This window comes from Rousettus aegyptiacus, unplaced genomic scaffold, assembly GCF_014176215.1.
Source record: "Rousettus aegyptiacus isolate mRouAeg1 unplaced genomic scaffold, mRouAeg1.p scaffold_m13_p_13, whole genome shotgun sequence".
Taxonomy (NCBI): Eukaryota; Metazoa; Chordata; class Mammalia; order Chiroptera; family Pteropodidae; genus Rousettus; species Rousettus aegyptiacus.
This window is the reverse complement of record NW_023416288.1, coordinates 49,630,899-49,645,712: the sequence shown is the minus strand read 5'-3', so window position 1 is coordinate 49,645,712 and position 14,814 is coordinate 49,630,899. Positions and strand designations below refer to the sequence as shown.

At 46.8% G+C, this 14,814-nt stretch overlaps 1 protein-coding gene across 6 annotated transcripts; it reads left to right on the top strand.

The window, feature by feature from the left end:
- The first annotated feature begins 8,128 nt into the window (after window positions 1–8,128).
- Window positions 8,129–14,488, top strand: GIMAP5 (GTPase, IMAP family member 5). Of its 6 annotated transcripts, none has more exons than XM_036230694.1 (4): window positions 8,210–8,234; window positions 11,848–11,902; window positions 12,111–12,159; window positions 13,431–14,488. In XM_036230694.1, exons 3-4 carry the CDS (start codon window positions 12,117–12,119, stop codon window positions 14,303–14,305), a joined length of 918 nt encoding a protein of 305 aa, XP_036086587.1. In that variant the 5' UTR covers window positions 8,210–8,234; window positions 11,848–11,902; window positions 12,111–12,116; the 3' UTR covers window positions 14,306–14,488. The 6 variants fall into 6 exon arrangements, with proteins under 6 accessions (XP_016019464.2, XP_036086587.1, XP_016019468.2 ...); XM_016163977.2 differs by lacking the exon at window positions 8,210–8,234 and adding an exon at window positions 8,437–9,097; XM_016163978.2 differs by lacking the exon at window positions 11,848–11,902 and having other exon boundaries at window positions 8,129–8,234.
- Window positions 14,489–14,814: the final 326 nt, after the last annotated feature.

The window sequence follows — 14,814 nt, the reverse complement described above, 5'->3', positions numbered from 1 at the left end:
CAAATAAAATGGACTGTGCTCAAAGTTGGAACAGGTGCTTACAGGTGTCGCCATCTTTCATATCCTAACAGTGAAGTAAGTTCTGGAAGGTTAGGGAGCTAATGAATAGCTAAACAGCCGACTGTTTTTGAATATCATTTATCATGAAGAAACATCACTTGAAAGTTAGGACTAAAGGACTCATTTCCAGGCTGTGAAAGACTATAAATGACTACTTAAGGTGACGTCAGCATTCTCCCTATCTGTGCAAACATGACATGTTAGCTTTCGGTGCAGAACCGAGGGTTCCAGATACAGACAGCAATCTGGAAGACTGGCAGCTGTCACCTGGGTCCCCAGTTAGCGATATTTCCTTCAACCCCACTAAAGAACAGCAAGAAGGGAACATGACACTACACACGGAGCTGCACAACTACATGAAACTACACACACGGCAGCAGGGAAGACAGGGAGAGCGCGCGCGGGGCCGAGGTTCATCCTGAAACGCTGACGGGGTTTCTGCTGCTCGAGAGCCTCGTGAGGAACCCTCCAGATTTACTGCAGCTGGAACAATCATAACTGACAAAAACTATCTTTTAAAAAATTAAAGTCTCTAAAAGTTGCCCTAAGGACAAATATCAAACACAGAAATATACTCTTTTAGCCTGCTAAATTGTAGTAAGAAGAGTGGAGTCTGCATATGATACTGGAGCCATGATTTACTTCCTCCCTCCCAACCCTCCTCTTCAGCTTGGCTTGAAGGAAATTCCATCCTGGGCAGGTATGGTCAAGAAAGGGGCTTCCCCTCCCCCCGACTACCCATCCGGAGTGTGTTCCCTCACCAGCTGGGTCGTGCCGGCAGGACTCCTCCTCTCCTGCAACTCTGAGTTGCAGGACTAAACTCCTGGTGCAGGCAGCCGGCAGCCCCTGCTGCTTCTCTGTTTGCAAGACAGAGACCCTATACCAGGAGGAACGGGCTAAGAACGTTGGGACCCCGACTGCTCACGCTGCAGCTCCCTCATGTGATGGGGGTTCCACACGGGGAGAGGCAGAGAAGACCAGAGCTGAGCCCTTGCTCAAGGCCCCGAGCTGTGGCTCAGAGATTTTGTCAAGAAGAAACACGGTCTATAATATCAAAGAACTCCAGAGTTCTCCTCAAAGAAAATGACTTTATTTGAAACAGACTGTGGGAAATTCAAAGGGTTCTCTTGAAAACAATTAAGATTTTAATGGTACGTGGTATAGAGGGGGATGGTAACACTATGAGAGCTACAGGGGGAACCACAGGCCAGCAGGTTTACCAGAGAGAAACCGGAAAAGAGACAAGTGGAGAGATCCTCCTAGGGTCAGAGAAAACCTGAAAGACTGGCCACGAAAACCACCCGTGCAAAGGAGACCAAAGGGGCATTGTCAAAAACGAGAGAGCCATGGATTAGCAGACCTAGCAGCTGGATGTAAAACCAACAGAGACACGTGGATCGACAGAGAGATGTTTGAAAGAGACAGTCAGAGGGCCCTGCTGAAACTAATGTCATCCCAGGTGACACCCCAAGGCTCAACCTTCCGAGAAGCTGCACCAGAGGCTTCACTCTGCAGGAGACAAAGCCTTCATTGGTGAGTCCAGCCACATCACTGAACAAACATACAAGCAACAGCAGATCAAGCTCCAGAAAAGCAGGAGGTCGATCACTACACAGAGTTGCTATACTGTATTACCTAAAATGCTCAGTTTTCAATGAAAACTACAAGACATACAAAGGAACAGGAAAGTGTGACCCATATACTGAAAAAAATCAGACAATAGAAACTGCCTGTGGGAAGTCCTAGGTATTGGATTTGAAGAGTGGGCTTCAAAGCAGCAATTTTAAGTATGTAAATGAAGGAAACTACGATGACAATAGCTCACCAAATAGGGAATGTCAGGAGAGAGAGGCATTATTTGTGTAAGGACGAAATAGAAATTCTGGAGTTGGAAAGGAGAACTGAAATGAAAAATTGACTAGAGGGGCTCAATGGTAGATGTGAACCAGCAGAGGAAAGACTCAATGAAAATGAAGATATAATAATTATAAACATATATGAGCCTCGCAAATGAGCCCTGAAACACGTGAAGCAAAGACTAAAAGGAGTCAAGGGGAAACAGACAATTGAACAATAATAGTTGTAGACTTCAAGACTCCACTTTGAATAATGCGTACAGCAACTGATCCGAAGGTCAACAAAGAAAAATAACATGTGATCGACTGGGTGGACGCTATAGCACTCTACCCAACAACAGCGGAATACACATTCTTTTCGAGTGCACAAGGAAGATTCTCCTAAATAGAACATTTATGAGCCCACGAAATGAACTTTGATAGATTTAAGAGGCTTAAAAGCATACAGAGTATGTTCTCCAGCCAAACATAAAGTAAAATTAGAAACTGATAGCAGAAAAAAATTGGGAAATTCAGTCAGGTGGATAGGAAACAACATGATTCTTAATAACTAATGAATTAAACATGATATCAAAAGGGAAATTATAAATACTTCGAGATGAATGAAAATGAAAATAAAACAACACAGCAAAACTTATGGGGTGTAGGTAAATCAATGCTTAGAGAAAAATTTATAGCTATATGTAATATAATAATTTATATATGATATAATCATTTGTAGCTATATATAATATATGTTAAAAACAAAGAAGAATGATCTCAAACCAATAACTTAGTATCCCACACCAAGGCAGTGAGAAATTAAGAACACACTAAACCTAAATCAGTGAGAAGTAGAATGTATTAAAGAGTAGAGTGGAATTTAACGAACTAGAGACAGAAAACCAACAAAACCAAGATTTGGTTCTTCGAAGACATCAACAAATTGACAAATTTTTAGCTAGTTTGACCAAAAAATGTGGAGGAGAATTAAATTACTAAGCTCAGGAATGAAGGAGGAGACATTAACACTGAATTTACGGATACAAAAAAAGTATACAAAAATATTATGCCTAGGAAGATCAGGTGCTGTAGGCATCAAAAAATAAATTAAAAAGGGATTGTAAGATGACAATGTCCTTGTAATCTGTGAGGTCAACCAAGGGTTGCCTCGCCTAAAATAAATAAATAAATAGATAGAGAGATAAATAAATAAATAAATATAATGAATAATTTTATACCCCAAATTAGATGACATAGATGAAACAGACAAATTCATAAACCACAAAATTAACTCAAGAAAAATTAGGAAGTCTGAATAGACCTATCACGCATAAAGGGATTAAATTGTTAATAAAAAGTATTACTTACAAAGGAAAATCCAGTCCACATGGCTTCAGCGGAAAATTCTACTAAACATTTAAGAAGAATTAATATAGATTCTCACAAACTCTTTCAAAAAGTAGAAGGAGAAGGTTTCCCAACTCATTTTATGTTGCCAATACTGTCCTGATACCAAATCAGAAAAACATATCAGAATGAAAGAAAACTGCAGATCAATATCTCCTGTAAACACAGATGCAAAAATTCTCAATGAAATACTAGCAAAAAGGATCCACCAATATATAAAAAGCAGCATATACCATGACCAAGTGTGACTTATCCCGGGAATGTAATATTGGTTTAACATTTACAAATCAATTAATGTAATCAACCATGCCGACAGAATAAAGAGGAAAAAATGATAATCTCATTAAATTTAGGAAAAGCATTGGACAAAATTGAACACTTTTTCATAATAAAGACACTTCCACAATTTGCTAAAAGGCATCTGTGAAAACTCTGCAAGCACTACCGCGCTCGGTGATAAAAGACTGAAAGATTTCATGCTAAAATCAGGAGGAAGGCGAAGGTGCCTTGTGGTGTCACTTGATTTTAACGCTCAACGTTGTGCAGGAAGGCAAGGAGGCAGGGACAGGTCGACACCTGTAAATCGGTCAAGGTGACACACATTAGCAGGATCACAGAGAAAACTCATTTAACCACCCCAATGAATACAAAAAAGCATCTGACAAAATTTGACATCCTTTCATGATAAAAACTCTTGACAAACTGGGTACAAAGGGAATGTACCTCAACATAATAAAGGCCGTATATGACAAGCCTACAGCTAACATCATACTCGATAGTAGAAACATGCAAGCTTTTCCTCTACGATCAAGAAAAATACAAGGACACCCACTCTTACCTCTTTTATTCAACACAGCACTGGAAGTGCTAGCCAGAGCCAATAGGCGTGAAAAACAAATAAAAGGCATCCAAATCAGAAAGGAAAAAGTAAAATAGTCTCAATTTGCAAATGACATGACATTATTCATAAAAAATCCTGAAGACTCCACCAAAAACACTGTGAGAACAAACAAATTCAATAAAATTGCAGGATACAAATCAGTATCAAATACCTAGGAATATATTTAATCAAGGAAGTGAAAGATCTGTACATTAAAAATTATAAGATGTTGATGAAAGAAATTGAAGAAGACACAAATAAATGGAAAGACACTCCGTGCTCATGGAGTGGAAGAATTAATATTGTTTCAATGTCCAAAACGACCCAAAGAGACCTATAGATTTAAGACAATTCCTATCAAAATTCCAATATGGTTTTCACAGAAGTAGAGAAAACAATCCTAAAATGTGTGTAGAACCACAAAAGATCCAGAATCCCCAAAGCAGTCAAGAATGAACGAAGCTGGAGGCATCACACGTCCTGATTTTTAAACTATATTACAAAGCTACTCAGAACAAAATAGTATGGTATTGGCATAAAGACAGACATATAGGTAATGAAACAAAATAGAATCCTCAGAAACAAACCCATGTAGAAATGCTCAATTAATTGACAACAAATGAGCCCAAGACGAAAGACACCGGAGGGACGATCCCTCCCCCTCAGAAAGCTCCGCCCAGACCAGACGACCCGAGGGCGGGTGGGGTTGGAAGAGCAGAGCCGGGCAGCACGGCTCTGCCTTGTTCCAAGGGCATCCGGGGGCCCAGGCAGCCAGGACCCGAGCCGTTCGGTTTGGAGCTGACGAATCGCTTGTCCTCCAGGTTCCGAGGACACCACGCAGGAGGCCAGGCTGAGGACGGGCACCAGGAAGAGCGCCACCGGGAACAACATCCTGGGCCAGGAGAGCTTCCTCTCCAGGATAGGCGCCACCTCCTCCAACCACCGGTACTGCCTGGCGCAGGAGCCAGTGGGCGGGGACCCCGAGGCGCGGTGGCGCAGGGTGGCCGAGAGGCTGGTGGGCTTCTTGGCGGAGCCGGAGCCGGAGCCGCTGCCGTGGCGCAGGCCACGCGCGTGGGTGTCCTCGGGGAAGCCGCCGGTGGCCGCGCTGCTGGGCATTGTGCTCCTGCTCTACCTGCTGGTCACCAGGCTCTCGCCAGGGGTCAGCCGTGAGTGACGGCCGTAAATAGAACTTGGACTCATCAACTGATAATGGCTTCATCCCTGGTGTCTGCACTCCCGGGGCAGGCTCTCCTTGCCTCCCTCATCTGACCGTAATCTACCAAGACAGATCCCTGCTGGTCTCATGTCCCCCCCAAAAACCCCATGAATGTAAACTGGTGGTTTGATCTATAAATCAATTTTATGATTAATTCTCACCATTAAACCACACCATTATCTAAAGGAAAGAACTTCCTTGTTAACTCGAACTAGACGCAGAGTCCAAATACTATCCAACGTCTCAAAAAAAACAAGTATTCGTGTGAATATATATTCATTTCAACTATGTCTCCTTTCGCCTTTTCTCCTTTTATTCTTCGAGGATAAAATACCTTGATCGTGTGTCAGTGACGTTTCTGTTCCTGTTTCCACACTCTGATGCCTGGACAAGTTGTCATTTTTCCAAAGAGGGTCATATCTGGCTTACTTCCAAGAGCCGTTGTTGGCCATGGTGAGCTGCTGGAGCAGGTTCCAACCCATGCATTTCCTCTTACACGTTTTTCCACAATATTCAGTTCCTAGCTGTGCAGATGCCCCTATCTTTCCAGAGATGCACCCATGGATTGAATTCCCAGGAGGAGAAATTCCTGTCAATTCTTGGGGACATGGAGCCAGACCATGACCCAAGACTCTCCATCCCACGGTGGCGGTGGCAGCCTTTTCTTATACAACCCGATGTGTACTTGTCTGTTCCACCAAGAAAATATTTCACTAAGAGTTTTCTAAATTTGTCTTTCACCTCTTAAAAAAAAAAAAAAAAGATTTTATCTCCTAAAATGATGTGTCCTGTTATCATTATTATTTTGTCTTAATTATTTGCATATCTCACATGCAATCTCAATTTTGTCCAGTTCTTGTTCATTTCGTACTTTTCCCACTCTTGATAATTGTCTTCACATACCATACTACTGAGTATTGGTCCTCTGACTCCTTTTTACTGTGAAAATAGTGTTAGGTTGTGAATATTCTTTTGATTTGTTAGGGTCACGGTCACTTCTTTCACATGCTAGTGAAATATTCCCATGGATACACTAAAGAGAACAGCTTATCTCTCCTCAAAAATTACACACACACACACACACACACACACGCACACACAACAGACAAAAGACTGAGTCACTCTTTAAGTTCTGTGGTCTTTCTTGAAAAGAGCCACTCCAAGTAGCAAGCCTCAATTCTAACCTGTTCCTTAGCTGGTCTCCAGGGGGTAGAGAAGTCCTTCATGAAAAGCCATGAGTCTTTCTTGTGCCAAAGAAAATAGCTGACCTTCTCGGTAGCTTCCTTTGTAATTGCTTTCACATGGAGGCTCCGACCAGAACTGCCTCCTACTCACAGTTACTCAGAAACGGAGAAGTAGGGTCACGGTGGCCAGATAGAACAATACCCCCACGGAGGATCATTTTAGAACTCTGGATGAGATGAACTAAATCTTAAGCTTCGAACCTAACGGAGGAGTTTCTAGGCAAAAATCCAGGCAAAATGAGAATCCGGAGAGTTGAGCCTCGTCCTCGATGCCACTTTTCCCCCGAGAATATTTAAGGAATGTTAAGTAGAAATAACTTAAAACTGGCACTACTGGCCTGGGATTTGGTGGTCGTGCAGGGCGAATGAGACGAAAGTGGCAGCCTACCGTCCACCCACGCTGGAGGACGTCGCCCCATATCACTTTCAGAAAGGACCCCAAAGCGCCAAACGCGCAGCAGTAACCCATCCTTCCTATAAACACATGGGAGGTCGGAGTCCTCAGACTTGGGTAAGGCAGTCTCTCTGTGACGGTGTCTCGCACGTGCGACGTTAAAAATGGAGTCAGAAGAAAAGATCCCTCTTGGACCTCAAATATTTCCACAAACGCTTCTTTTTAAAGGTGACATCTCCAACACAGATAAAACCACAGCCAGGTAAACATGACACACTAGGAGAGAACCAAGAGAAGCAAAAAGCACACACAAATTCACGAAGACCTGACATTAGAATCATAAGACGCGGATATAAAATAAGTGTGCTTACGGCGTTAAGGAAAATTTGAAATGAGCTTGGGAATGCCTGCAGGGAACGAGCCACTATAAAAACTGTCAGGACAGATTTGCAATCACACCAAACAGCAGTCTGAGAGGTAACCCGCAGGCCGTGGGCACCCAGGCCCATACTGTGTTCTCAGCTGCACTTTGCGACCTTACTGGTTTACATCCGTTGCTCCAGCCTTAAAGGTGCAATCGGTTGACCCACAGAGGAGCTGCCGTCCTGCTCCCAAGTGCCACGGGAATAAACAGACACATAAGCTCCCGTCCCCTAAGTCCCCACAGAGCTGGTCTGTCGGATGTCGGAGAAGGAGAGCTCTGGGCCGCCATCAAAGTCACCCACGTCCTTATGAGTGGCTCTTCCGGGCCCTCCGTGGACCAGCAAGCAGTGCCTGTCGGTCCCTGGTAAGCAGGAACGTTCTAGAAGCAGAGCCCAAAGAAGGGCCTGGGGGCTAGGGCGGGGGAGCTGGGCAGGTGCCCCTGCGGTGGGTACTGAGGGGGCGCTGCGAGGGGTGTTTCTGAACCTGGGGCGTCGTCCCTGCCTTCACAGCCTCTTCCTCCAAATCTTCTGTGTTAACAAGTCATAAAGAGGAAATGCGCGGGGGCAGGATGTCGCGCTAAGGGGCCAGCAGCCCGCGCCCTCGCTGGTCGGGCGTCCTGCCTGCAGCGGTTCCGCCGCCGCCCCGAGGCCCCTCCCTGCAGCCGCGACGACCTGTCGGCCCCGCAGGCGGCTCCTGCTGCTCTGCGCCCGCCCGCCGCGCCGCGCGCACCTTCCCGAGGCCGCTGAGCGCCGCGCCCGCCGCACCACGCCAGGTAGGGGGACCTCAGGGTCGGTCTCAGCGCCATGGGAGTCTGAGAGCCCCCCGGGTCTGTGGCCCAGCACAGCCGCCGACGGCCGGTGTGCGCGCACACAGGTCAGCCTACTTCGGGGTGCGCTCGCCCACAGGGGAAACGGGGGCGCGGGCGAGCGCTGCGGGCGCGGGGCAGACGGGGGTGGGGGTGGGGGTGGGGTGGGGGTGGGGGACCGCTCGCTCGTCCTGCCTCCAGGACTCCTCACATCCCAGGGCGCTACAGGCTCTCCCCGCTCACTGCCCGCTGCTTAGTGCGTTGCGTCTTCTGGGAGACTCACAGCGTTCACAGCGCTGAACTCACAGCCTCACCCATATGACAGACGTTGAAATGAACTTCCAGGGGCCCTAGCCGGTGAGCTGGGGGGCGCATGCTTCTCAATTTACCCTCTTACCTTCTTAACCCCGCCCCCAAGGAACCAGGTGTTCTACAGGAGACCTCCTGAGTAGACATTGTCTTAGGACCTTGACCTTCTGGAAACCATCCCCATTCTCCCCCAGGTACCCCATACCCTTCCTCTGACACGTGGTGGGACTCTACAGCAAACAGAATCATTTTGGGGTGCACACAGGAACAATCCCTTTGTCTGCTAAACTTTATGTGAGAGATGTGTCCGGAAGTCACAAGGGCTAAACTACAAAACAAGTGACTCTCGTACAAGGAAATACAGTGACTGAGGCAGATGAGTGAAGGAAAGACTCATGAACAAGGGAGACAAGAAATAGTTGGATCTCCCCTAAAACAGTACGAGAGAGGCTGCTTTCCTGTGATTTGATACAATAAGACTTCGTGATAAAATCGGGCTCATACAGTTTCACAATCAGAAGGTACGTTATTTCCTTTCCTTCAGCCTCGTGCCTGAGCCAGACCCTCCTACCGTCCCTGTCGGATGTTCTTATAATCTCCGTTGTACACTGCCTGGTGCGCCCTCCCGATACCTGGTCCCCTTTTGGAGATGAACAGAACTTTCCCTTCAGAGGAGAAATCTGCCTCCATTGTCAATGTCCGGCTCCCCCTTCTGCCTGCTCAGACTGACACGTGCCACCTGCCTTCAGATCTGTGGTGCGTCCTCCAGCCTTATCCTCTCAGTCCTGTTCATATCTTGTCTAGGCTACGATCGGTTTAGCATCTCCACCAATATTTTTTCTGACGCACCCCTGGACACTTGATTCTTTGTTAATGTCTGCCTAAAAACCTCTCCCTCGGCGAGACACATGCCTCCTCCGGCAGCCCGACCCATTCGGAAGATGGTTCAGGAGAACCACAGTGCTGCGTCTCAGCTAATGTAACCTGAGATTGATTGACTCTCTGTGACAGACGCTTTGCTTCATTTGGGTGGCACTGATAAGCAAGCCAGTAAGAACACCAGATTGTTTTAAACTGAAATACTTCAATTCAGAGCGACTCCTGCCTCCTGCGATTTTCTCTTTAAATCATCCCTTCTTGGAAACACACACACACACACACACACACACACACATTCAAGACTTTGCAATGCCGTTCTCTGTGTTGGTTTGGGGGCAGGCTTCCAGCCCGTGGAGGTCATTGTATGTCTTGACGGTGGGATGGCAACATTATACGTGGTGATCCCAGAGGCTGTGGACGTATCTGGAATAGTCTACTTCTCCCCTGTGGCCAAAAGAGTCACTTTTTGGTCTTGGCTGCACGGCAATTGTGTAAATTGGACCGGTCATCTGATGCTCAGTTTCCTAATAGTTTAACTGACATATTAAGACCTGTCTTGATCCCATCACAGGGAATTTAGGAGAACGATTAAAATAGTAGACATGAAAGACCTTAGAAGAGCTGCACAGAGGACCTTACGATGACGATGTTCATCACTGACATCATCGCCACTGTCACCATCGTCTTCGTCCCATCGGCAGGTTGATTCCTATATTTTCTGAGGTTTCCAAGCCTCAGAAAAGGTCCTCGAAAGCGGAAAAGGTGTCAGGGAATCTGAGCGGCTGTAGCCAGAGTGTAATTTCCCAGAGTGAAGGGCAGCAGGTGGGAGATGGTGGTGCGAAATTGCTCTTCTCTGGCCTTAAGGAAAGGAAGGGAGGGAAGACAGGAAGGAGAAAAAAGAAAAAAAGGAAAGGAGGCAAGGGAGGAAAGAAAGGAAGCTGTCTTGGTATATTCCGATAATGTGAAAATGGATGGTTTACCTAAGGAGCACCCCCCCCCCAAAAAAAAAGAAACCCACTGAATAAAAAGAAAAATGAGCAAACATTATTTCTATATAACAGAAGCAACCTGAATAGCAAACAAACCACGAGAAACCATTTTCGATTCAATGGAAATCAGTAAAATGCAAATGTAAACCCATTAAAACATCCTTATTTATGCCCATAAGGGTGATGAAAAATTAAGAGTCTAGTATCACCGAGTACAAGCAAAGATTTTGGAAATTCTCGCATGTGGCTGGTGTCAGCACAAGTTAGCACAATAACCCTCTTGGTGCCGTATCTGGCGATGGAAGCTGTCTACCCCGGATGTTTGTTGCCCAGGCGATACACAGTACGTGGGGATTATTTTACAGCATCGTTTGTAGTAGCAAGGATGTATTTTGAAACAGCTTAAATGTTTATTATTAAGTAATTGGATAAAATGTTGCATAAATGATGTCATTTATATCAAAACTTAAAATATGAAAATAGGACCAGACGGTATCTATAGCTACACGTGTATGTGGAAGTGTAGATACACAAATGAGAGTGATGCATAAAAATCTCACAGTATCAGTTGCCTCGAAGGACAGAGGAGAGAATGAGAGTGAGGAGTGGAAAAGAATCAGCGGAATTCCATGTGTACTGTTGCAGCTTTTTCAGTCACACAGAACAGCTGCAGTAAAAATGTCACAATTCTTCCGTCTGTTCATCGCAGACGGTAGGGGTTTGTTTTATAACTCTGTGTATTCTTCCACTTAAGAACGTTGTTTCGTAACTGTGTGATACTTTAAACTGAATAAATAAAACACCATCTCGTGTTGGCTGTAGGCGCATGTCACACGCCTGCCTTTTCCAGCCCCGAGAAGAGTGGCACAATACGACGCCTCATTTAGGAGCAGTAGATGCCAGTGATTGTGCTAATGTCTGACTAAATCTACTGGAATACAAAGATGGTGATTATCGGAGGACGAGGACCTCAGAGCTAGCCAGAGGACACATTTGATTAAACAGAGCAGGGACTGAGTTTCTCTTGAATTTGTCCTGAATGCTGATTCTTCCTCGTCAGTCATGGCACCCCCTTCTTTTCACTAACTGCTTCGGGGCTGATGACAAACTTGCTAGAAGAGAGAAAAAAATTGCCCTGCTGTAAATGACTTTGGCTTGTTTGAAGTACCGGGAATTTCCAGTCCCAGAAAAGATGGATATTCCAAGAGGGAAGTACAATGTCCCTTTCAATGGGAGGATGGGGTCGGGCACAGGGACTTCGACATGAGAGGAAGTACTTCTTTTAGCAAGTTTGCCTACTGGGATTCAATAGTAACAATAATAATAATAATAATAATAATAATAATAATAATAATATTCCGCTTCGCATTCCATAAAACAATGCTTGCCTCATTTCATGTAAGCTGGATGGAGATCATCAGCTGATTTGTTTCAAAGCATTTCCTGCTTTCCTGTAAGATGAGAAATAAAAAACAACAGTGCATCGTGTTAGCATTGCCAGGGTTGCTTGAAGTTACTCAGAGATGTTTGAAAGTGTAATGTGAGTTAGGGAATTAGCAATGGAAATGGCTCATCGAAAGAGAATTATTGTTAGGGGTCCGAACTTGGGCCTTACCAACTCCCATGTGGACACCTGCTTCTTATTCCTTTCCTGTTTCTATTCCAGAAGAGAATGGTTGGGCCTCAGAAGAGCAGCTATGGGACTCTGGCTGAAGGTAAGAAAGCCTCCAAGGTCTGGAGAGCTCTGGGCACCCAGGAGGAGCCAGCGTTCTCTCTCCACCTGTCTCTCACCTCAAACACGGCAACTCTAACCCAGCTGTGTTAAACCGAAGTAGAACAAAGCCCATTCCCATTGGTTCTTGCCCTTCCCCGCCATCGCCACACACGCCCCCACTGGAACCCCCACGGGATGAGGCTCTCTGTGCACGTGACGTGTGGGAAACGTGGAAATGAAACTTCGAGTCGGAAGTTGGAGACTTTGGAACTGAGTTGTGAATCTGGTTTCTCTTTCCTTGTTCCCTCTCGGCTGAAAAAATGGGAATTTCCAGTAGAGATTTAGTGATCACGTTTGCTACAAGATGCCCCAGAACTCTTAAGGAAAGGAAGAACTAGCACAGAGTCGAAGGAAGGAAATTATGGATTTTAGGAGCCTACAACAGACTTCGTTTGGGCTCCTAAGAACTCTAAAATTCCTCAGGTTCTCACGCCTCTCCATCCCTTCAGGATTTTGGCTCTCGGCTGGGTGTCACTCTCTCCAACACTGGTTTCCTTAGTTCCCCGTAATTCACTCGGCCAAACAGCTGACCTTTCTAGGGCATGAACTTCGAATGGTCCTATATTCTACATCTCTTCAGCCACCCACCCATCCAGGGTCATCTCCCAGACTTCGTCCTTGACACTAACTTTGACCTTTTTGTCATCTCCGTTTCAAACATCTAACTCCCCACCCAAAGAGCAGAGACCCAGGGATCCTCAGCTGGTCCTCGGAGGGGAGTCACTGTGCCTCTGACCTCTGAGACTTCCTCTCCTCCCAAGGCTCGCTGAGCACTTCTAGACAAGTGCACCTAAAATCTGTGGGTGAAAAAGAAGTGATAATATTTCCTCGTGTGTGATTTCTCATCCTCTGCCTCCTTTCAATCTCACATTTATTTAGCACAAAACTGGCCTTGGCATCACCCATGGGAAAACACAAGGACCATTTTCTTTCCAAAACCTGTATTTTCCCTGGTCTAAGTGAAGTGCTTCCAGCATCCTCCATAGCGAGGCACTTCTTTCTCTTGGCTGTGGGGCCAAGTGTGGGCGTCATACGTGGGCTCCTCATGATCCAGGAACCTCCTAAAGTGGTCAGCAGATTTTTGCATGAATTCAGCTGTGACTGTTTTTCTGGGAGGGAGGTCCATGGCTTTCGAGAGATACCGTGAAGGTCCAAGACTGGAAAACCTTAAAATCGCTAACTTAGTAAGACACAAAAATTATTGTTTTACAGACAGGGTGGAAGATAACTGGTCGGCATCGTTGTCCTCCCTGAGAATCATCCTGGTGGGCAGATCCGGCAGCGGGAAAAGTGCCACAGGGAACAGCATCCTCTGCCAGCCCCAGTTCCAGTCCAGGCTGGGGGCGCAGTCTGTGACCAAGAAGTGCCAGGCGGCCACCGGCTCGTGGAACGGGAGGAGCGTCCTGGTGGTCGACACGGCCCCCATCTTTGACACAGAGGCCCAGAACCCAGAGTCCTACCAGGACATCGGGCACTGCTACCTGCTGTCGGCCCCAGGGCCCCACGTGCTGCTGCTGGTGACGCAGCTGGGGCGCTTCACCGCGCAGGATGTGGCGGCCGCGAGGAGGGTGAAGGAGGTGTTCGGGGCGGAAGCCATGAGGCACGTGATCCTCCTCTTCACCCGCAGAGAGGACCTGGGGGGCGGGTCTCTGAGGGACTTCGTGGCCACAACCGACAACCTCAGCCTGCGGAGCCTGGTCCGCGAGTGTGACGGCCGCTGCTGCGCCTTCGACAACCGGGCCACCGGGGAGGGGCAGCGGAGGCAGCTGGAGGCGCTGATGGCCGTGGTCGAGAGCCTGGAGAGGGAGCACCAGGGCGCCTTCCTCAGCAACGACCTCTTCTTCGAGGCGCAGATGCTGCTGAGGGAGGGGGGCGGCGCCCGCGGGGAAGGCCGCCAGCGCTACCTGGCCCAGGTGCGAGCGCAGGTGGCAAAGCACAGGCGAGACCTGGAGGAGCGCGAGGGGAACTGCGCGCACAGGGTCCGAAAGTGGGTGACTTCCCACCTTGGCTTAACTGCTTTTCTCGTCATATGCATTTTGATTTTTCTTGCAATTTTAATTAACCTGTGCTTTGCTCGAGGACCCTGAGCATTTTCAGATGATTTCTACAATCAGCTGTTTTCCCAGACTCGCCATCTCTGTCTGTTTGTAAGATACTTTATTTGCTTTCTACTTAATTCCACTTTCAATTTCTCTTCCTTGGGTCGGAGATGCCATCCACGTTCTTCCAGTGCTTCTGCAGAAATAAAATCTAAAGAGGAAAAAAAAAAACCATTTTTTTGTTGTTTTGTTAAAAATCAGGGAGTTAATAATAAACTAACTGGACACCACCCTGAAACCTTAGGAGATGGACAAGGCGCGGAGTGTGAGGCGACGTGAGTATCTAACCTCTGGGCCTTACTTGACAGACTTTGTCATCCAGGGCAGAAATATGTTACAGTAACAGCTGGCAGCTGAATTCCTTATTTTATTCAGAAACGTACTCTGATTTCATCGTAGTGCGGGCTGACAGCCACGGGAAGGGTGACACCCATCGCCACCCCCACCCCCACGAGAGAGGATGATGAGGGCATTCTGAGGGGACTTCTGGAGGCATG

Excerpts from the sequence above, each read along its gene's own strand:
- GIMAP5 (XM_016163978.2), top strand. The coding sequence starts at position 12,117 with ATGGTTGGGCCTCAGAAGAGCAGCTATGGGACTCTGGCTGAAG. Across the intron at positions 12,160-13,430 it reads CTATGGGACTCTGGCTGAAG|ACAGGGTGGAAGATAACTGG; the intron begins GTAAGAAAGCCT and ends ATTGTTTTACAG.